The sequence below is a fragment of the Chiloscyllium plagiosum genome, unplaced genomic scaffold (genome assembly GCF_037043375.1).
Source record: "Chiloscyllium plagiosum isolate Xiang-an unplaced genomic scaffold, Cpla_swu_hap1 HiC_scaffold_11, whole genome shotgun sequence".
In the NCBI taxonomy this organism is placed as follows: domain Eukaryota; kingdom Metazoa; phylum Chordata; class Chondrichthyes; order Orectolobiformes; family Hemiscylliidae; genus Chiloscyllium; species Chiloscyllium plagiosum.
Window position 1 is genome coordinate 75,573,850 of NW_028270149.1, and position 24,697 is coordinate 75,598,546.

General features: G+C 38.2%; 1 protein-coding gene across 1 annotated transcript; it reads right to left on the bottom strand.

Annotated features, from left to right (window-relative positions):
• Positions 1 to 8,013: 8,013 nt before the first annotated feature.
• hmgn7 (high mobility group nucleosomal binding domain 7) lies at positions 8,014 to 23,789 on the bottom strand. Its single transcript, XM_043704431.2, has 6 exons — positions 23,555 to 23,789; positions 21,344 to 21,367; positions 21,197 to 21,226; positions 21,061 to 21,111; positions 15,979 to 16,122; positions 8,014 to 14,085 (listed from the first exon to the last, which is right to left on the bottom strand). Exons 1-6 carry the CDS (start codon positions 23,570 to 23,572, stop codon positions 14,038 to 14,040), a joined length of 315 nt encoding a protein of 104 aa, XP_043560366.1. The 5' UTR covers positions 23,573 to 23,789; the 3' UTR covers positions 8,014 to 14,037.
• Positions 23,790 to 24,697: the final 908 nt, after the last annotated feature.

Here is a 24,697-nt window from a genome sequence, read left to right on the forward strand (position 1 = left end):
AAATTCAGCAAGACACCTTAAACACCATCTTTCAAGCCCATGACAACCACCAATTTAAAGTTAAAGGCAGCAATTACGTGGGAACATCACTAACTGCAATTAATTCTCCAACACACTCAATTCCAGACTTTCAAATGTATTGTCGTCCCTTTAGTTTTGCCAGGTCAAAATCTTGTAATACTCTTCTTAACAGCATTGTAGATATATCTACTACAAACTGACGAGAAGACAGCTCAACACTCACTTCTCAAGAGCGACTGAGGAGGGCAATAAATGATGGCCCAGCCTATGATGTCCACACCCTGTGAATACATTTTTAAAAATCATACCAAAAGGTTCAAGTAACTGTGGCTATAATTCTTAGTCTGGAATCTCTGATAGCTTATTCCTAAAGTCATTATCATCTGGGTTTGAATGACCTCAGCTTCCAGTACTCTTCAGAGTTCTATCTCAACATTTCTGGTTTGGGACTATCACGATTTCTTAACTCTAAGGCAATCTTGGTTGTTATGTTCTCTGCTACTCAGGAGCATTGCTGTGACCATTCATCTCCATGCAAGGATTTTGCAGAACTCCCTAAAACAGAGTAAAACTTCAACAAAATTTTCTCAGGCTAAGTAAGCTATGGATATTTCACTTAAGCTTAAAGAAAGACTGCAAGTCCAGTAACAGAAACTTTGAGTTATAATTACCTGTCCTCTTAGGTCATAAAATCCTAAGTAAACAAAAACCCATTAGACTGCCGAAGTAGCCCTCACAAACTGTGTTATAAGAAACCACCATGGCTACAAAGTATTTACATGTTAAGTATTAACTTAAGAAGTACAGAAAACTCATGTTATTAACTCAAAATTTAAAGCATAACCACAAATGATATTAAAAAATATATAAATCAGACAGCTTATTTTGCACTGTTTTAAATAAACTAATACACATAGTTAATTAATCCATAATAAACTATTGGAATTAAACCATTATCGTTCATATGACAGATTAAATGCAATTCATTTTCAGCTGAGTTAAAGTCCACACCCCTCTCAATGGCAGCCATGTTAGTCACTTAGAAAGGTCCAGTGATCGCGTTAGCCTCAACTTTTTTGTCCTCTGTCTTGTTGTTACAGGGATAATCTTCAGGTTTTGGTCCCTCTTCTGTGTTCAAATTGCTGGGTTGGTCTCATCCTTTATCTGTTGCATCATACTAACACTAAGCTTCTTTTCAGATGCTTCCTGGGTGTGTGTGTGTGGCTGGTCACTCCTTGCCACCATGTAGGACGATCAGCTCTAAGTTGTTAATAAGAAGGTAGTCCACACTATTATCAATAAACAGCAACAACCTTTATTAAATATTAACACTATATACAGGAGAGAGAAAGAGAGGAAATCTCCAGAACCCTACACACACACAGGTCCCAGTCCCATGTGATTTGACATCATCATGATACAGATTCTTACATACATGCTGCATAGCTATTATTAGAGTCAGCGTACAGTGAATCCTGTTTACTCCACAATCCTGGACCTTGGAATGTCTGCAGCATATATTTTCAGGCAGACCAAAAAGCCTATTTCACCAAATTGATTGCCCTCCAAAAGTCATTCATACTTGTCTCAGTGTGTAGCTCTGGGAACAACCCATAGAGTTACCCAATCCTCAGTTATGGAACAACTCAGAATGAAGCTCAATTAAAATCTCTTTCCAAATTTTCTTTGCAAGGGATATCCCAGAATAAAGTCGCATCCCACATTCTGGTCCTTCCCAGCCCACAATAAGTTTTGACAACTTATTGCTGCTTCTTATTTTGTCTGCTCTCCCATGCTTCAAGTCATAGTCATTGATTCACAGAGATGTACAGCATGGAAACTGACCCTTCAGTCCAACTCGTCTATGCCAATGAGATATCCTAACCTAATCTAGTCCCATTTGCCAACACTTGGCCCATATCCCTCTAAACTCTTCCTATTATATACCCATCCAGATGCCTCTTAAATGCTGTAATTGTATCAGCCTCCACCACTTCCTCTGGCAGGTAATTCCATACACGCACCACCCTCTGCGTGAAAAAAATGCCCCTTAAGTCCCTTTTATATCTTTCCCCTCACACCCTGAACATGCTTTCTAGCTCTGGATTCCCCCAGCCCAGGGAAAAGAACTTGTCTATTTATCCTATCCATGTCCCTCATGATTTTATAAACCTCTGTAAAGTGGAAGATCTGAAACAGACACCTTCAAAATCTGGAACGGCATTAAACAAGTTAGTGAGACATGCCCCAACTATTTACAATCTACCCAACAGCAGGAATTCACCTCAAATATGGTGGCTATGACATTTTTTCTTAATTCTATGCTCTAAGTTAATGAAAATTATTTTGTGATCTTGTGGGCCTTGATATTTGACGCACCAAGTAACTCTCATCAGTCCCAAATCACCACGCTTTGATACAATTTATTTAACCAACAAATTGAAGATATATTTTTACAGTTAAAAATCACACAACACCAGGTTATAGTCCAACAGGTTTAATTGGAAGCACTAGCTTTTGAAGCACTGCTCCGAAAGCTACTGCTTCCAATTAAACCTGTTGGACTATAACCTGGTGTTGTTTGATTTTTAACTTTGTACACCCCAGTCCAACACTGGCATCTCTAAACCATATATTTTCATTAGTTTTAAGAGGACTGTAACAGAAACATCGGAATGACCGATTATTCAGGAGACCAAGTTATTTTTCAGTTGCAACTCCAAAACTAAAATACAGCACACCCAGAAATCTGAAATAAGAATAAAAAAGCTGGAAAAACTCAGTAGATCAAGCACTTCACACTTTGTTTATGGAGATGCCTGGTATTCCAGATTTTTAAAAATCTTAATTTTCCAGTCTCCCCGTTTTACCAAAACAACAAATATTGCTATTCCTGGAATTCTCCCATGTACCAGGAACTTGTACCAGCTTGAATTAGTTAATTGTGCTTATTGTGTCTTTTAAGTTGCATGTTTAAGGTCCATGCCCAATGCACATAATTCAAATTCATAGTTCAATACTGTACTAAGGAGCAGAGCTCAGCATTGTTGGTGGTATCGTCGTTCAGGTGAAATTTTAAACAGATTCATATCCTGTCCAGATTGTTGCAAACTAGTCCATGGCACATTTTGAAAAGAAATCTAATGTCGCAGCCAATTTTACATCTCAACCAATATCACCAAAGCAGGTGGACTAGTCAATGATCTCACTGTAGGATTTCGCTGTTTGCAATTAGGCTACTATATTTGCCTAACTAACAGTGACCCTTCCAAAGCACTTTAGTGGCAGTGAAATGCCTTAGTTAGTCCTTTCTTTAAATGTAGCTGGCCAAACACAAATTCCAACAAGTCCCACTTTGATGTTTCTCTTCTCAACCAGTTGTCAAGATGAACGTACTCCCATCAGCTAAATATGTACATAGACATTTTGTAAAACTTCTTGTTGGTGAGATTAATCCGACTGGAATACCTTTTATTGACCAAAATAAATTTCCCCTATAAAATACAACCCCCATTGAACACAGAGGATATACTTATAGATCAATGTTTTAAGAAAGAAATGTGGATAGTGGTGTGAGACAAAATGTTTTGATCTTCATGACAGAATTATTTACAGTACAGGCCAATCAACTTACTATGCCTCTGCCAGCTTTGAAACAGCAATCCTAATTTGCCCTCCACCTTGATTTTTCTGGAAAAAGCTACAAAGTCTCTTCAATTACATGCCCAATTTTATTTCCAGTTTCCTGCTATTTCAGGTGATGAAGATCTTAACAACTCATTACCCAGTTACTTACTTAGCTATTTTAAATCAATGACCTCTGGTTATCGACCCATTTGTTGGAGGAAACAGTATCTCCCTCAATTTTGAATATATACATTACATTGTCCCTTAACAGTCTCTTCTGTAAGAACAATGCTAGCGGTTTGAATCTATCCATATAACTGACCTCCTTCATGTCTGATATCATGCTCATAAACCTCTACTGTGGTCTCTCCTAAACTGCAACTCAATACAATCAGTAGAGTAAGAAACTTAAGATATTTTTAAAGAATTTAAATTTGTGCAGCACAGAAATGGCCTCTGTGATCTAAAGGTACAGACACAGTTGCATTCGACATATCTCACTTCAACCTTTCAGTATGTCTTTCTACTTCCTTTTCTTTCACGTACTCATCTAGTATCTTTTGAAAGCATCCACGTTATTTGCCTAAATCATATCCCCTCCCTCAGTAAATAAATTTCTCTATCTCCATGTTGAATTTATAAGTACTCATTTATGGTCCTAGTGTTTGATTCTGCCTAAGTGGAAACATTCGACAATTACTCTACCCCAACCATTCACAGACCGCAATCAAGTCTCTCCTGTAATTATTTTCTAAAAAACCCTAACCTGTTCTATCTTTCTCAACAGCAATAATCTTTCAGCTCTCACAAATCATTTTTGCACATTTTCCAGTATGACAATGTCCTTTTTTTATAATATTGAGATGAGAATTATGCAGAATATGCAACATAACTATGATTCCATACAAAATGAACATGACTTCCCATATTTTGAATTCAATATTTATACGAACTAGTGAAGAGGGCATTCAATCAAACACAATACCATTGCCGTGTTATATTAACTCAATTTTATTACAATGATGCTTCTTTGAAGTAGTTCCCTGTTTGCTGATACTCTGTAACTACAAAGCTGAAAAATATATCTTTTTAGCGAAATTTTCCATCTTACTGAGGAAGCTTCAAAACAATACACATCCATCAACCTGCTCTGAACACTTGGTACACAGAGTCATAGAGTCACAGAAATGTACAGCGACAGCTGTGACAAATCTGAGACAATCACAATATTTTAAATGAAATAACCCACAATATCCAAGAAAAAAAGGTCAATTTAACATATCTCGCAATGTTAGCACAGGCTTTGGAAAATATTGGGGCTGTCCAGTCAGGATCTGGATCCTTACTATTGTCAAAAAGCATTCAATTCTTCCTTGGTTCATACACAGTGCACCAACCTTTGTTGAAATGCATCCTTTTTTTTTAAATATGTTACTGATGGACAATCAGAGTTAGGATGGCAAAAATATTACCACCACCCACTTTCAGGTTATGAATGTGTGTTTATATATGTATGAGTCTGGATGTTGAAGAGGGGGAGAATGGATTACTACTATGACTAACTCACTTCAGACATGCTTCCTTAATTGTTGTCCACGATTTGGTTTCCTATTAGGGTGATAAATCCTTCACCTGTTAATTCAATTCTGCATCTGACTGCCTTTGTTATCATTAACTTATTTGAATATTTCCCCTCCTCCCTTTCTTAAAAATATTATATTCTGCAATATTTAGTGACCAATTTGTTCATTGTATAGGCAGGCATGCCTACTTGATCTGAATCACTGTACAAATTGTTTCAAGTTCATTTGTGTTTTGAAAGTTAAATACATTGCTGCACCAAATTTTCTAACAAAACAAAGTTTTTAGTAGTTATTTTAATATTATACTGTAGGACTTATCCAATCCCTGGACTTTTGTGTTTTCCTTATATTTTTCACTTGGTTTGCCCTTTACTCACCTCCTGATTGTCAGTAGGTTTCAATAATCTCGATCAGAACTCCGTAAACACGGATTTAGTTTAAAACTTTACTCACATCCAAGTTATCCTTTTTATCAGAATCTTGGTTAAAGCTAGGTTCTGGTCAGCCTGAAGTAGTGTTTCCAACTGGGACTGAACTAGAAATTTGTCAAAGTAAAGTTAATGTAACAACATTATACTTTCAAAACTGATAGCAAATAGGCAAGCTAGATCCAAAATTAGCCCAGGACAGGCAATGAAAGGCATTTTTGTGATTTTGTTTTTGTAACGTGAAAAGTAGTCAATGATGCGTATTTGAATATAAAAGCCATGGTTAAAAAGTTTACAAATGACACAAAAAATGCCATGTGATCAATAATGAGTAAGAAAGCTGTAGACTGAAGGAAGATATCAAATGGACTAGTCAGGTGAGTGAAACAGTGGCATATGGATTTTAATGTAAAAATATGAATACATTTACAGAACAGTAACAAGGCAAGAGAATGCAAGAATAGCAGAAAGGATAGTGGTTCTGACAAATCTTGGAGTGCACATACAAAAAGCTTAAATATGGCTGTACAATTAGATAAAGAGGCCAAGAATATAAAAACTGGGAAGTTATGCTGGAACTGCATGGACCACAGTTGGAATACTGTGTGCATTTCTGTCACTGCATTTCAGTAAAGATGAAATCTCACTAGAAATAGGATACTGATATTTATAAAGATGCAGCCTGGACTAAAATTTTTTTACCTATGATAAAAGATTGGCTTGGGTTGTTTTCTTTGGAAAAGAAAAGACTGCAGGGAGACCTCGTTGAAATGTATCGAATTACAAGCAATGTAGATGACAGAAAACCCTACTCCTTAGGGTTGAAATGCCCATAACCAGATAGCATTGATTTAGAATAAGAGGTGAACTTAAAGGGGAGTTTTGGATAAATCTTCTGAACTAATAGAGATATACAACACAGAAACAGACCCTTCAGTTCCTCATCTTTCCCAACTGGATATCCTAACCTAATCTAGTCCCATTTGCCAGTATTTGGCCCATATCCCTCTAAACCCATCCTATTCATATACTCATCCAGATGCCTTTTAAATGTTGTAATTGTACCGGCCTTCACCACTTCATCTGGCAACTGATTCCATACACATACCACCCTCTGTGTGAAAAAGTTGCCCCTTACGTCATTTTGAATTGTTTCCCCTCTCACCCTAAACCTATGCCCTCTAGTTCTGGAATCTCTCACCCCAGGGAAAAGACCTTGTCTATTTACCCTATCCATGCGCATCATGATTTTATAAACCTCTATAAGGTTTATAAAATCACCCCTCAGCCTCCAATGCTCCAGGGAAAACAGCCCCAGGCGATTAAGCCTCTCCCTATAGCTTAAATTCTCCAACACTGGCAACATCCTTGTAAATTTTTTCTGAACCCTTTCAAGTTTCACAACATCCTACCAATAGGAGAGAGACCAGAATTGCACAGAATATTCCCAAAGTGGCCGAATCAATGTCCTGTACAGCCACAACATGACCTCCCAATGCTCTGACCAATAAAGCATACCAAACACCTTCTTCACTATCCTACCTATTCTCAAGGAGCTATGAACCTGTACTCCAAGGTCTATTTGTTCAGCAACACTTCCTAGGGCCTTACCATTATGTGTACAAGTCCTGAAAAAAAAACACTGCAGCAGCTTCATTTTCCACATCTCAATTCCCTTTTCCTCACATATATAGATCCCAAGTCTCAACTGTCTCACTTACAGTTGAAAAGAATAATATTTCAAGATGAAATAGTTTTTATTTTAATAAAGGGATTGGGCACGAGACCAAAAAATCAGCCATTATTGTTTTGAAGGCAGAGCAGCGACAACAGAGCATGCAGTCTACTCCTGCTCCTATGTGTTATGCTCAGCAGGCAAAGGAGAGCGAAAGAAGTCTACGACAAAGTTCCAAACACAGGCTTGTCTCATATACCATCACAGCTGAAAGTATTGCTCCTCCACCCTCATTGGAACTATTCCAAAAACAACAGATAAGAAGGACATAAACAGAAGATATCCTTGCCTTCATAAGCCGAGGTGTAGAGTTTCAGAGGGGGGAGGTTATCTGGAACTGTATAAAAATGTCAGTTAGGCCACAGCTAGAGTATTGTGTACTGATCACCACATTACAGGAACAGTGAAGTGGGACTGGGCAAAATGGCTCCTCAGCTGGTGCACAGTGGATATAAATTTACAACACTGAAAGAAGCCATTATGATTTTTATGAATTAAAGAAAAATTCTAAAGGGAGGACCCACTATCTATGGTTGACTAAGTTAGGGAAGTCATGATTAGGAGATGCTGGTGTTGGACTGAGGTGTACAAAGTTAAAAAAAAATCACACAACACTAGGTTATAGTCCAACAGATTTATTTGGAAGGACTAGCTTTCAGAGCACTACTCCTTCATCAGGTGATTGAGCAGAATAAGATTGTAAGACACAGAATTTATAGCAAATGTTTACACAGTGATATAACTGAAATTATGTATTGAAAAAGACCTGGATTGTTTGTTAAGTCTCTCATCTTTTAGAATGACCATGTTGGTTTCAGATCTTTCATATATCGATATGTGCAATCTTCTTGGAGAATCTCTCCACTATAAGCCAGCCGTTAGCAGTGTCAATAGTTAGTGGTCATTCTGGTTAGTGGTCCTGCTCCACAACTACCTGATAAAGAAGGAGTGTTCCGAAAACTAGTGCTTCCAAATAAACCTATTGGACTAGAACCTGCTATTGTGTGATTTTTAACTAAGTTAGGGAAAGCATCAAACTTAATTAGGAAAATACATAATTGTGCAAAGGTGACTGGCAGGTCTGAATGTAAGGAACAGCAGTGAATGACAAAAATGTTAATCAAGAGGAAGAAATCAAGAGTGTAACTAATCTAGCTAAGAACAAATAGCAAGTTTGTTCAGGTATTTATAACGGAAAAAAAATTGATTCTCCAGAATGAGTGTGAAATTAATAGTACATAGTAAGGAAATGAACAAATATTTTGTTGCTGTTTTCACAATAGAAGATACAAAAGCATTCCAGTAATAGCTGTAAATCAAGAGACACAAGGGAGAAAAGTCTCCAGGTCCAGAGAGACTTCATTCTAGAATTCTAAATGCTTGCCAATGAGTTAGATGATGGTATTAATTTTCCAAAGTTACCTTGATTCAAGAAAGGTGCCATCAGGTAGGAAAGTAGCAAATTTAACTTCTATTCAAGGAGGGAGGCAGAAAACAAGAAACATTTGGCCGGTTAGCTTGATGCCTGTTGTGTTAGAATTATTGATTATAGCTCAGCATTTACAAAAATTCCAAAAACCCTAGGCATTCAGGAAGATTCAGCATAGCATTGTCAAAGTTGGGTCACGTGTTATCAATTTTATGGTGCTCTTTAAAGGTGTAATGTTAACTATGCAAAAGGAGAGTATGGAGATGTACTACATTTGGATTCCAAGATGACCTTGATAAGGGGCAAAACCAAAAGTTATTGTGGAAAGTGAAAATTCATTTGTATAGAAGGTACTATATCAGCATGAGCAGAAGATTAGTTGTATGGCAGAAAACAAACAGCACACATTAATTTGTCTTTGATTGGCAGGATGTGACAAATGGAGTCATGCAGCAGTCTGTTCGAAGTCCTCAACTTCTAACAATTTATATCAATGATTTAGGTGAGGGTAGCAAAGACATGGTAGTTAAATTCACTAATAACACCAAGACATTAGGAACATATCATAAAAACAAGTTGATTGCGGTCAAACGTAGATAATTTGATTATGTAAAGAACAATCTGGTAGATGAAGTATAATTTGAGAACATTTGGCAGGAAGATTGAAAATGCACAGCAATGCTTAAATGAAGAATTATTTTGGAATTCAATGGTTCAAAGAGATTTAGGAGTTCTTGTACATGGGTCACAAAAAAAACAAAAAGGAGTTACAGCACATAATCAAAGTAGCTAACAGGTACTATACTCAACCACAAGAAGAATTGATCTTAAGAGGATATCGTGCTTCAGTTAAAATAGGCAACAATGAAACCACATCTCAAATATTGTGCACAGTTTTGGTCTCCCTATGTAAGGAAAGGTGGTGGTTCAGAGCAGGTTTACTACAGTGATACCTAGAATACACTGGCTGTCATATGTGGATAGATTAGACAGGCTGGGCTTCGTTCCACTGAATTTAAAGAAGTGATGGGAGATTTGTTTGAAGCATACAAGATGCTGAATGGTCTTGACATGGTGGGTCAGTTCAAAAGTAGGGGTCACTCTTTCAGGACAAAAATGAGGATAACGTTTTTTTTAATTTCTGATTAGATTAGATTCCCTACAGTATGGAAACAGGCGCTTCGGCTCAACAAGTCCAACCAACCTTCTGAGCAATAACCCACCCAGAGCCATTCCCCTATATTTACCCCCGACTAATGCACCTAACACTATGGGCAATTTATTGTGGCCAATTCATCTGACCTGCACATCTTTGATTGTGGGAAGAAACCAGAGCAACCAGAGGAAACCCACGCAGACATAGGTAGAATGTGTTTGGGGTTTGCACAGTCACACGAAGGTGGAATCAAAGCTGGGTCCCTGGTGTTGTGAGGCAACAATGCTAACCATTGAGCCACCATGCTAATTCTCCTCTGAGAGAATTGTGCAACTTTGGAACAATGGTGTGGAAAGCAGGGTCCGTAAATATTTTTAAGGCAAAGGAATAAAGGTTATTGGGAGTAAATAGAAATGTGGAAATTTAAAACAATCAGCCAGCCAAGATGTTTTTCAAATATCAGAGACTTGATATACCTTATGATCTATTTCTGTTCCCATTTTGTCAGTTTGCATGCAAACTCAAATATTTGATTTTAGTGTCTAAAATCTAACACTTATTCCATGTACACATGTACATTTCAACCCTCCCATATTTGCTGTTCCCAGCTAGTTCAAGATAACCTTGGCCCTCACACCCTCTCTCTAGGGTCTTAATCCCTACTGCAAACAAAACTCTCACCGCTGAAGTATAAGATCGATCTTTCTCCTCTATATCTCCTCTTAAGACAGCCTTCTCTAAGATTTGCATTTGAGTTGTTCTTTCCAGTGCTTTTTCCAATTTTACTGGCATGCAATACAATATCAAATACTTGTTAGACAAGAGCAACGTTTGATGGACATCACACCCTCTTAAATGGGGAGCAAGGCACATATCCTTCCTTCTGACGCTCCTTTCCCAAACGTTCATGGCTCGAACCAAATATCCACCTTGCCAATTTAGCAGTGTATCATGGTTCACATATATTCTTTACAGGCTGCCTCTTCTGAATCAATTAATTTGTTAGTTTTCTGTTGTTTACAAATTGAAGTAATCAGTCACATAATAACTTTAATAAATATCAATTTAGTAATACGAATACTTATGTACTCAGCTATTAACCTCGTTAAACAATTAGAAGTTAATCACTTACCTACTTATTGCAGCCTAAATCTGCTCCAGTATTAAAGTACAATGCCAATCATTAAAGATATCCAAGAATTCTCTATACATAGCTTAATTTCCTCAGGTTTTTGCACCCTCAAGAGTGGATTGTTTCCCCTTTCTCTACTTCCAAGGTATTATCACAATAGCACAAATAAACTATCAAATTTTAATTTTCAAATTCTGGTTGTTATACAAGGGATCTTACGTGGACTAAAGTGTTTTATCGCAACATGACAAATACTGACCTAAAATCGGTACCATGATAATCAGATCACTAATTCAGGCAAATCCAGAAGGCCCATATGTGGAAACGTCAAAATTGTTTGCACTGAAATTATTTTATCCGAAGAAACCAAAACTAGGCGTTTACATCTCCTCTTGGTTCATCCCTGTTTAATAAATCCACATATTGGATATTTTAACAGGTTTCCTGTGTAATTTCTAGCTTAGAGAGACAATGAGACAAGACATAGGAATCCACAAATGAGCTATTTTGCAAGAGCTGTTTTTGAGTAAAGAGAAGAACAGTATGGACTTCTCCCCTGCTACATCCATCATCTTCAAAGACAGCTCCTGATGCAAAAGCAAATTGGGGCCATTCACCAAGAACTCATGTGCAAACTTTACCACTGCTAAGGAGACAAGTTAGCAATTAAACAATTAGGATTTCAATGATTCAAAGGGACTTCTGAATTACAAATTTATTTTTTCTGTACCAATTTTTAAAAATTATCCATATTGTGTTTAATGTTGCATTTTGATTTCTTTTTATCTGGATTAAATCGTACAAATAATTACTTTCTTTCTCTCAAGGAAACCTTGTTAATTGGCTTTCATTTTGACCTAGTTAACTACATACTTAACTGAAGTGTGACATCTGGACGCCAAAAAATTCTAACCCAAAGAGTTAAAAAATAGAGGTGCCAATACCCTTCCTTACCAAGATGTAATTGTTGCATGTTGGTTAAGCTCTTCCTCCATGTATCAAATCTCAATCCACACCCACAAGTTATTGTCACTGTTTAGCAGGCCAACCCATTTCTGTGCACACAGCTCAGTACACTAATGATACTTTGGATAGTTAAGCAGACTCATTAGAAACGATGGCAGAAATCAGAGTTGAAGAGTATGGTGTTGGAAAAGCAGAGCCGGTCAGGCAGCATCCAAGCAGGAACCCTCATGATGAAGGGCTTATGCCAAAAACATCTCCTGCTCCTCAATGCTGCGTGACTGGCTGTGCTTTTCCAGCACCACATTCAATTTATTAGAAGTGATGAAATAGTTGTTCACCAACTCACTACAAAGCTTACTCTTAAGAATATTGAGCCAACTGTTGTGCTATCATGGACATTCAGGCAGAAGCACTGAATTTGGGCAATTTCTAGTAATTGATTTAATATCAATGATTGCCAAGGCATCTCCTCACATTGTATGCCAAAAGGAGTACAAAAATGTGTTGGCCAGTTTATTTTAATTACAAATGGCGACTAGAACATACTTATTAGTATCTGGTAGACTATTTACTTGCAGTGGTTGGGAAAGGTTAAAGGAACCAATACTCCAAGAAGAATTGACACAGGAATCAAAGAAACACACTTACTGATACTAGACACCACAGGTTGTGCAGTCACACCTAAACGAACAATGGGTGACACCAACTGATGCACAGTCACTCACTACAATTTCTTTTCTGTAATGATGTCTTTGAAGTCATTCATCTCCAATACCGCTTGCAAAGAAACCCAACCATATCAGTCTTAGATAATAGTCATGAACGTCCACTACAAAGTCTTCAGTACTTCAAATAACCTTTGAAACTAATACAAGCTTTCCTTTTAAAAAGCATATACCAATAGATGAAAAACAGGTTCAAATGATATAGTCAGTTATAAAAAAAGCTGACGGGTGCAGAAGAAATCAATATATGGTTATCCAATTCTGAGAAAAGTGAACTGAGACCATGGTAAAATAAGTGGTTTATATAGGAGCAGGATGCCTCTATGTAGACACCTCAACTGTCATGAGACATTTTAAAAAGCAAATTTCTCCCAATGTCAAGAATATTTTAATAAGGAACACAAGGTACCAGTGTATAGTAGTGCTAAGTTTGCAGCAAAATTGTCAACGCATTCTTTAAAAACTAGTTCACAACTGTGCTACAGATCCACTTATATTCATGAAAGGATTTATAGTGAAGTGCAAATTGATGTATTGTGCTTTGTGTTATTCTTCAATTCTTAAGTGTGCACTGAATAATAGAATAAAATAGCAGTGATACTTCATGTAGCAAAACTTTGGGGAGGTTTTCTTTTATTAAGGTAAATCATCCAGCAAAAATTCTGACAGGAAGTGGGTACATACAGCCATCTGCCCTTTTAAAAGAGATGTTAATTTCCATTAGAAACTTGTTTCACATGATTGCAAAGGTTTCTCTTTACAAAAATGACAACATTTAAAATTAAAACTTTTTTTCACATTAGATTTCCAGGCCCCATGTTTTATTTTTTTTCACCAAAATATTTTACCTGGTTACAAAACTAACCCACAAAACCACTGGAATGTTTTGACAAACAACTTTCTCTTCCCCACTTGTAATAGCCTAATACCACAAATACCTGGTGAATTAAATCAGACCTTTTTAAGTATGACACAAGACAAACATTGACAGAAGTCAATAACTACCACCATTTACTTGTCCCACATATCACACTAACTATGACAATCACAATTTTAAAACAATGATTCTTTAGGGTTTCATACCCCAAATAATCTTGAGATGTGGGTGTTTCCATAATTAAATTCATGCTAAAAAAACCTTGTATTTATAAAATAGTTGATAAAAATATTCCTCTCTGTTAACAATACAGTATGGAGGTATGGATGCCATTGATGGAGATGACGGGCAGATGCAGTTACTCTGACTTGGCTTCTTTCTCTTCACAGCTTTCAGTAGACTGTGCCTGAAAAGGGAAAAAAAATTTAAAACACTAATTAGGAATGGGCCATTTATAGTGAATTTTCTGTTGATGCCCACAGAGCATTAAAAAGAAAGAAAAATGTTAAATTGTTGAAAATGACTATTACTTTCAGAAGGATATTGCTTAAAATTTAGTGAAAATTCTAGTGGTTTTAAAAATCACCAAGGCTTGCAATTCAGATGCCTTGCCAAAAGTGAAACAAAACACAGATGAGCCTTACTATTTAGTTACAATACACATTTTGCTGTGAATTGACACTGCTTCTCATTAAATCTTGCCTAATGATCAATACAGTAGCTACAATCAAGCAGGTAAGTTACAGGTTATATTACTGATGTATAAACAACCTTTTTTCATTGTTAACACACTGGAGGAGAGATCAAGGAGGGAGGGAGCACTATTTGACATAGATGTTAAGTTTTTTTGGAAAGCACTGCTGGATCTTGTCACTTTTGTTTTGCAAATGGGGAAAATAGTTTCAGGAACATCCTGTTCTTCCTACAGGAATGCATCCTGTGTACTTCAGAAATTTTGTAACCTGTCCAGTTCCATCCAAAGGCCACTTATACCTTGACATGTTGCTCACTCCACTGTTATATGTGTCACTTTCCCAATTTGGACTTCTGCAATTTCTCAAATTTATTTTATTAAAAATAGACACATTTTACCACACCCGACCAGTGAAAATGTGGTAGTTATAGAAGGTTCACCAGAGATTAGGACTTGGTAAAATGTGTGTAGCAAAATTGTACACACAGGAAACACTCCATTGAAGGATTTTTCAGCTTTACTATACTTTTGGTAAAACATGACAAAGTACCCATCAAAAATAAACAAACAGCAACCTCAGGCTCACTCTCACAGCTGTCGAAACTTTTCCAACCATTGTACTTTAGTAGAACAAAATAAAATGCTACATGATTAAGCTTAATTGCCAGCATTTAGTGTTCTGTTCTGCACTGACTGGACATGACCAAATATGAAAGTAAAAGACAGGGGCAGTAATATTATAATATACCAAGCCACCAAAATAAAATACTAGAGAGCTTCTGGCACAGTGGTGGTGTCTCTACCTCTAGGCTATAAGGTCTGTGTTCAAGGACACTTCACCCATAATGTAGTTTGATGACCAATTAATTGACAGATTAATCAGCCTGGGAATCCTTGTATTACTTCCCCATTCCTCTCTAATAAAGAAAAATAAACTGCATGTGAGAAGATATGTTAAAAAAAGGCAGGTATTGGAAACATGAAAGCAGTTAAGTTCTTTCAAATGTAAAGAGATAACAACCCTAGAGGTACTGTCTGTGCAGAGTTTGCATATTTTCCCCAAGTCTGTGTAAGTTTTTTCCACATGCTCCAGATTCCTCCCACAATCCAAAGATGTGAAGGTTGGGTGGATTGTCCATGCTAAATGCCCATAGTGTCCAGGGATGGGTAGGCTATGTAGATTAGCCATGGGAAATACAAGGTTACAGGGATATGGCAGGGGGAAGTGGGTCTTGGTGGAATGCTCTCCAGAGGGTCGGGTGCAGACTTGATGTGCTGAACGGCCTGCTTCTACACTTTCGGGGATTCTACAATGAGCAAAATTCTTCTCATTGGGCAAACCAAGATGGATCAAATGGCCACTCATCAAATCAGCCAGCTATGCACATTAGACATTTCTTAATTAAGGAACTTTGTCCAAGTTTGGGTGCAGAAACATAGTGGAAAAGGGAAGACAGTAAAGTATCTGATATGCAAAAAATAGAAAACATTCAAATAATAGTTTCAGCAAACCACAATTGGACACAGCTTTTAAAATACACGAAGGTCATCAGCTGTGTGAAGTAGACAATGTCTGCTATATCTGCTTTTCAATCAAAAATTCACCTCATCATTTTTGGCTTCTCCATTCTCAGAGGGAGTTTCTTCCTTTGCATCCTCTTGGTTAGTCTCTTCTTTGCCTTTTGTTCCTTTTTTTCCTTTCGTTGGTGCTTTCTTTTCCTCCTTCTTGTCATTAGCAGCCTTTTCTTTCTATGAAGAGTTAATGCAGCATATTACAGCCAAAATAAAGCTTACTGTCAAAAGCAGAAAGTTATTTATAAAATGTGAAATATTTATATTAGCCCACTTCATGTTTCATGGATGCAATTGACATGATTGAACACTCCAGAAATCTTAAAATTTAATTACATTAAAGCTTCAGCTACTTTCTAGGATGATTAAAAAATTAATGATGCATCCATTGGCTCTGGCATAATATCATATCTACGTGCATAAAAATTCTTGCTCTCCAATTGCCTTTTTTAAAAATTGCACTGATAACAAACCAGCTCACTCAATGTTTTGCCAATAAAAGATGTAAATTCCATGAAGTTTGACGTTTCAACAAAAACTAAACATATTGTGAATGAACACTATTAGGTGTCTTAAATGAAATGTTCAAAATCTGTACAGTATAAATAAGCTTAATTTCCCATTTTCCATCAATACACAATGTTCAATTATTTCAGTAAAATTCTCTCAAATAAAAGAAATGCCAACGTTTTTAAAAATAACGTTTAACTGCTGATCAGCAGTTTTGAGATCATTTTTGCAACATAAATAAGGATTTGAATCAAAAATGACATAAGAGGCGGCACGGTGGCTCAGTGGTTAGCATTGCTACCTCACAGCACTACGGTCCCAGGTTCGATACCGGCCTTGGGCGACTGTATGTAGAGTTTGCACATTCTCCCAGTGTCTGCATGGGTCTGCTCCAGTTTCCTCCCATAGTCCAAAGATGTGCAGGTGGGGTGAATTGGCCACGCTAAATTGCCATGCTAATAATGTTAGGTGCATTAGTCAGAGTGAAATGGGTCTGGGTGGGTTACTCTTCGGAGGGTCGCTGTGGACTGGTTGGGCCAAAGGGCCTGTTTCTGCACTGTAGGGAATCTAATCTCATAGCTCTCAATTTCTTGGCAATTACTTTTACATTGCGAGCTTAAGACAAGCAACTATTTTTATTGGCATTTACAAAAGATAGTGGCGCACAAGAAATGGATATCAAACAGAAAGGAAATTTTTTTTAGAAATAAACATCATGGGCCAAAAAACATGTTCCAGTACGAATCAATAACGAATTATTTAAAAATCATTTTTATTTTAAATTTGAGACAGGAATAGGACATTGATATGCTGTGATGAAACGAGCTGGGAGGAGGCTTGCGCAGAGCAAATACTGGTGTAGAACCATTAATTGAATGGCCTACTTATACTGGAAAATCAGGGTGAGTCACTCACATTACATTCAAGCTACAAGTTACTTTATCCTTCATTCTTCCAACCCTGTTTTTCCACTCTAAAATAAAGGTCTCTTCAGGTTTGAAATGTAATTATTAATGTCCCAGATTTTCATTTGAATGGTTTCTTTTAATAATAGTGCGATAAAAGCAAAGATATGCAACAAACAAAGATATGCAGCTGTCCCAACAATAAACTTTGAATGTTTTAAGCCGACAACAAGTGAAACTCACATCTACTTTCTGGTTTTAACCATGAGGCTATTATAAGTGCAAAACCTTTATGATATAAATTGAAGTCAATCATGATGATCAGGTTGTAAGATTGCTCGCCGAGTTGGCAGGTTAGTTTTAAAATTTTAAAACAAACCTGTCAGCTCAGCGATCAAACTCACAACCTGAACCTCAAACTGAGCTACAAATCTTCTCAAAAATCACATTATCACGTGATTTATCAGCTTTAAAGCAGTCACGATTTTGCAGTTAACAGCAGAATTTTGGGGACTACAATATCCCAATGAGTAGAACAAAAAGTTAGATGCTCTGTTAATTCATAGGGGAAATTTTCACTATGCTTTTAGAGTTCACCATTACCCTCCAAATGGTAGTACAGAATCTTTAACATCTACTGGCATACTACACCAGAAAATTATCTTGTTTTACTCTGAAATAAGAGTTCTGAATCAACAGTAAAATAATACTGAGCTGAGCTAGTCGATAAGGAGAAAGGGAGGACTGCAGAGTTTAGACAGTGTGTTGCCAGGAAAGCACAGCAGGTCAGACTGCACCTGAGGAGCAGGAGAATCGATGTTTCGGGCATAAACCCTTCGTCAGGATTGCCCTGCTCCTCAGATGCTGCCTGACCCGCTGTGCTTTCCGAGAAACACATTCTCGACTCCGAGAAACACATTCTCGACTCTAGCTAGTTGATAAACCTAATTAAGTTTCTCAACATCTCAGTGAGCTTCAATAAGCTCAATCAAATTTATTCCACCCCAGTTTAAAACATCACTATATGAACTAACAGATATTTACCTCATATCTCCCATAGGCACAGCTGGAAATGCCTGTATTTATTCCTCAAGCTAAGTTGTTCTCAAAAGGAATGTTGGCGATTCTTCTTGAATCACTGCAGCCTATGCAGTGCTTCCTGTTAAGCAGGAAGTTCCAGGATTTTGACAAAAAGAAATAGCATGTTGTGATGCAACCGGACTTATCACAATACTGCTGTAGCCACAGTACTGGAGTAACACAGAGTCATGAGGTGCTGCCTTCAAGTTGTCACAGTACCCAGCTAGAAAAGTGGATAATATTCCATTACAGACTCAACTTGTTCCTTGCTGGTGGTGGAGGTTTTGCAGAGTTACAAGACAAGCTAATTACTGCAAAATAGCCAACAACTTAATTGCTCTGCTAACTATAGTATGCATACTGTTGTTCAGTTCAATAGAACCCCCTACAACATCATGATAAGAGGAACTCAAACAGTATTTCTACTGATTATCATGGGTAGGTGCTCATGATCACTCTTAGTGAACGTGGTCAGCACTGACATTTGTGGCAAAATGTTACAATCACATATCAGCCGAGCCTTAAAGCATGTTAATTTTTTTATGGTTTCTAACTTAAATTATTTCTCAGCAACAGAGAATTTAATTCTATTCCTTTATTCATCCATTAAGTGAAAGTGGAAACTTAAAAGTCCAATTGACTGACTATTTAACATTTAAAGTAAAAAAAGCAACTCTGAATCAAAATGTTGCACAAGTCTTCTAACTATCTCCTACCTTTCACAAAACTGAGCAAATGAAACTAGAATTGGATAAAAATAAAGATCTTTGGTAATGGATACTTATATTGTCAAAGGTTTGTAAAATCAACTGCAATCATCCTGAATTTAATTCAAATCCATAAAGATAAGCTCTTTTCTCCACAGTCCCCTTCAACATCCTGAAATGAAATTACCAGACAGTCAAGGCCCTGATTTTACCAAATGTCAGAGTCCATTCTATAATACCATGGCTGATCACATTCTTCAAACACTACTTTCCCACACTATTCCCATACTTCTTCCTTGTTTTTAAATATGTATAAATCCATTGATTGGTCTTGAACATACAACTGAGCCTGCACACACAAAAACTACTTGCAATATTCCAAGCGTGGCCTGACCAGGGCTCTATATTTTTACAAGAAGATCCCTAGTCCTGTACTCAAAACCTCTTATAATAAAAAAAAGTAACCATACTACTTGCCTTTTTAATAATTTGCTGCAGTGTTTGTTAACTTTCAGGGTCTTGTGAACAAGGACGCCCAAATGAATTTGAAGCTCAATACTACATCACAACCTCTTACAAATTAAGTAGTACTCTGCATTTCTATATTTCTTACCGAAGTGTGTAACTTCACACTTCCTATTATGTTCTCTCTGGCTACTGTTTGCCCACTGACTTAGTCTCTCCAAATCTCCTTGAATCAGCTCTGTATTCTCCAAATAGTTCACACAGCCACCTTCTTCGAAAAATTACAAAAGATAACATCTTTCTTAACTTTGAATGAACTTCCCAGTCATGCTAAGATCTGCAAGTGACATGGACACATTATGAAACACTCTTATAAAAAGCTAACAGCTGTATTTTAGTAAATTATGTAGAGAAATATTTCTTAGTCAAAAATAACAGGTCTGTCAATTGCTACAAATGAACCAAACTTAAATAATCCATCATGTATTTAAAATTTTAAAAATACCTTTCCATTGAACCATTGACCTTATTCATTCCTGCTTTTCTGAAAGTATTGACTTATGCTTGTTTATGGATTAGGTCTGAATCTCTCATATTCATTAAAGAGAATAATTTCATATACACCAAGATAATGAAGACTGCATATTTCATGCATAGTTACTGGAAGGTGAACTTGAGCATTTTCAAACTGCCAAATTAGGCAATACATTCAAATATAATGCCCCCAAATTCTGCCCTAATCATGATTAGTTAGTGCAACAACTGGTGTCTAGAGTTGAAACACCTGGGGGCTTCACAAACAAAAATCTTTGAAAGTGACACAAGTCAGAGCTACTGATAAATCGGAAGGAACCCATATATCCTAGTACCAGAGGTGAACAGTACAAAAGCAAGCAAATTATGTCAATCCTGTATAAATGAGTATGTTTTGGTCTCAGCTAAAATGGTGTTCTGATACTTCAGAAAGAATGTCAAGGGTTTGAAGATTTACCAGATCAATACCAAAGTTATGGGAATTTGGTTACATGAAGAAAGTTGAGAAGCCAGAGTTCTCCTTAAAGTAAAAGGAGACCAAAGGGTGATTTAACAGATTTAAGTGTTTTGATTAGTAAATAAGCAGAGACAGTTTCTAGAGTTATGAAATACATTTCAAATAATTGCCAAAGAAAAAGGCAAGTCAAAAACAAAAAATCAAGTTTTCAAAATAAGTGGTCACTTTCAAAGAATGTATTAAGAAAGTATGGTGAAGCAGACTCAATGGTAACTTCCAAGAAGGACAAGTATACCTAATATGTGCATTGGGCCCTGAAAAAGAGAGTGAGATAGCACACTAATCAACAGTTCTTTGAGATAGCAAGCTCAGGCACAATTTGTTATCTGCCCTCCTTCTGTACTGTTCAATTCTAACACATCATGCATGAAATACTAAGTGAAACAAGGCCACTTACTTTAGTTGATGCCTTCTTTTGTTTTGGCTCTGGTCTAGGAGGTGGTGATTTCTGTAATAAGATACAGCCATACAATTCACTTTCTACTCAAGTATTTAATTGAATAAAATTACAGTAATGGTCAAGAGTTACTTACTGCTGACAACCTTGGCGACTTCCTTTTTGGCTTTAGAAAATATAAATAGACAGATTTTAGAACATTTTAATATTTGTGTTTACAAAAATATCCAAAAGCTTACACATTTTAAGCTCTAAACATAATTCAAAAAACAAAGACACTAACCTCCTCTCTAGGCTCTCCAGCAACCTGCAAAAGAAGAAAAAAGTTTTTATTTATTAGTCAGTTCAAAACAGTGATGTTCTTTACCAAGTAAGTTAATTGCTTACGTATGAGAATCGAATGCCTATGCTGATCTGGGAAATCAGAATTGTGAATTTATTAATAAAAGCCAAGATTCAAGGAAATCTGCAATAACTTTAGGTCAAGGATTCCATTAAAGCATTTTGCATATATTACAACAGCTTTTCAATTAAAAAATAAACTAAGCCAACTAAACTAAATTGTTTCCGTAAAAATCATTGTCTTTAAATTGATTATGATAATTGGAGGTTTCATGCTGCTGTGTACAAGACCTGATCCACTGGATGAGACACATGGGATATAGTTGAGATTCAACAATGACCATTAACTAATAACATCCTCTTCAAGACTTTTTCAATTCTGAGCTTTACAAGTGTCACTGTAGCTTAAAATACTAAGCATCAAGATTGAATCTGATAACTGCCAGCCAAACACTTGAGGCAAGCATCATAAAAAATCTTTTAATTGGTTATGACCATGTATCCAGTTCAAAATAAATACACAGCTCAAAATTGAATTATCTCATTCAAAAAGTAGACAAATGTTATACAAAACCAGATAAAATACTGATTTCCAAACTAAAGAATAATCTAAAATCCAATAGAGCATTTTAAACTCTCTAAACAGAAACAACTTAACTAGTTCTACAGCTTTGTGCAACGTGGAGCATGTACATGAAATACAGGATCATAAGTAAATTATCAGCTACAAACTATCAGGGCTATTGAACGGTATGGGAAAGTCAGGTTCAGTAACCTCTCTCTTTCCTTATGATGAACAGCACTGTCCTCGCTTAACTGCCAACTGAAAAAATGCATTGAAGGTCAATCAAATAAAAGCTTCCAACATACAAAAAAAAAAATCAAGAAACTACAAATTGGGGAAAATCAGGATAAAAAAACAAATTGATGGAAAAATCTCAGGTCAGGCATCAGCGTAGAGAAAGCACGGTTAATATTTCAGATTCAGTGACTCTTCAGAAATGGAAACATTCTGAAGGGTAATTGGACCTGAAAGGTCAACCCTGCGTTCTCTCTGGAGATGCAGTCGAACCAGGAATTTATGATTTTGCTCCCAGCATATTTACTGTAGCAAACGCTACAATATATAAATCTATGACAGTTGTGGATGGCTAATCTCCATCTCCAGACTCAGGGTTTGAAAGGAGATTTAAGAAGTGAGGTGTACTTGAATATTCTAATAAGAGATCTGAACTCAATTCTGTAAATTTAACAATCTCAGTAAACACCCTTTGACAGAACAGTCATGTACAAATAATATTATTGAAGATATATCATGATTTTGCTTTCGGAAGGGTAATCATTTTCACACATTGCACGGTCCAGACAGCCATCGGTACTCGGAACACCCGATGAGTCCATTGGTTGGAAGAGCCAGTCAGGCGCACGCGTGTTTGGCCCTTACGTGGCCTCATGACGCGGGCTGTAAAGACGTCACCGCGTCGATTCAAGCTTTCCCGCCGTTTTCGGAAGCCCCGCCCACCCCGTTCCAAGACGACGGGCTTTTCCCAATGGCTGTCCACACTCGCACCCCAAGAGCAGTGGCCGGGGTTCGGCTTCAAAACAGAAAATCAAGGCAAGGCAAGGCAGACCGCACGTGAGCCACGTCGGCCCGCCTCCTCAAACCCCTGCGGGCACGGTTACCTGATGGATTTCTCACCACCGCGTCGGATCGTCACGCAAGGCGCGAAGCCTGCTTTCCACCGCCCCGAGCAGGAGTGCGAAGCCCCTTCGGCCCGGCTCCTCCCCTTCCCTACGAGGAAAGCGCGCGCAAAATCTCAACGGTCAAGCCGAGCATTCGAATCTCCCAGCCCGCCGCCAGCGCCCGGCCGCGCGCCGACTAACGGTCGGGAGGAGAGACTGCGCCGCCATCCAGAGCCCCCGAGAACAAAGGACGGCGCGGCAGCCGATCAACAAGCCCCCCCCTCCCCCCTGTTCGCTAATGCCCTCCACCGACAACTCCCCCGACCTCAGTTGGCAATGGTGGGTTTGCAAACGCACACGGCAGAAACCCATTTCAAGCACCTCCACCTCTTCCAAGTGCCATGAACGCAACCCGATACGAAGCTCAGCGCTTCTTCTCTCCCCCTCCTCGTTCCTTTTCTGCACGTACCTTTCTCTTGGGTGGCATGGTGAGTCGGTGGATCAAAACAAATGTTTTTTTTTTGGAAAGATGGGGGTGGGAAAAGAACAGAAAGGCCCGGGGTGGAGTGACCCCCGAAGAAGTGAGTTATTCTACCGGTCTTTTGTAAAAAAAGAAACCCACGGGGTCTTCTTTTTCCTCCCTCTTCTACACACACACACACTAGGGGTACCACCAATGGCCGCGACTCGCAAACGGCTGCAACCGAGTCTGCTGCCCGGCGACGCGCTGACTGGCAGCGCCGCCGACCAATCGTGGGGCCGGGGCCGGACGGGAGGTCCCCGCCTCTGCCGCCCAGACCGGCCAATGAGAGGAGGGCGTGGGCGGGGTCACGGGGGGGAGGTGCAAACGGCGGCTTCAGATGCCCCGTCGCTGGGAGGGGGAGGGGTTAATGTGCAGACAGTTTTCTTTTAAATCGAAACCGTTTTTTAGAAAAAAAATGTTCCTTTTTAAAATACTATGTCTTACTCCCGAGTCGAAAATAGTTCTACTTCCCCATCGAAATTGATACTGGAATTATAATTAATTTTTTTTGGTGTGTGTTTGTGCGCGGGTGGGGGGTTTAGAAAGGATGAAGAGAGAAAGGTTTTTAAAATCCGCTCAGACCGGCTCAAACCAGATCTGGTTAAAAAGACGGGCCTCGGTTGGCGCAGACCGGGTCACGTGATGGCCCCAAAATATCGATGACCCTTGACCGTTGGGGACATTTAAAATCCAAGGCTGCAAAATTATTCAAACTGACCGAACCTCGTCAGTCACATCGCGCCGCGTTGCAACGCCCAGAATGTCCCACTGGCTGCACCATTCACCCGTGCACACTCTGCCCCGTGCACACTCTGCAGTGTACCTGGAGCTTTCATGTGTACAATGCTAAACATGCCAATCCTCAAGACTCTCGCATTGATTTTTTTTCCCCCCTCCCCTCACCGCTCACCGACAAACCAAGCAGTTTTAAGATGGGAGTGCACGGTTTGTGTGAGTGAGTGAGAGAGAGAGAGAGTGTGCCCACCCTCGTTCAATGCAAGTTGAGGGCCTCTCTTGCACTTTGTTCAAGAGAGTTGAATGTCAAACCCATGAAACTTGACAATGGACGCTCAACACACCCGATTCCAT

Coding starts and splice junctions, on each gene's coding strand:
- hmgn7 (XM_043704431.2), bottom strand. Junction 21,112..21,196: donor AGTCGCCAAGGTTGTCAGCA/GTAAGTAACTCT, acceptor ATCTTATTACAG/AAATCACCACCTCCTAGACC. Junction 16,123..21,060: donor AAAAGAAGGCATCAACTAAA/GTAAGTGGCCTT, acceptor AACTCTTCATAG/AAAGAAAAGGCTGCTAATGA.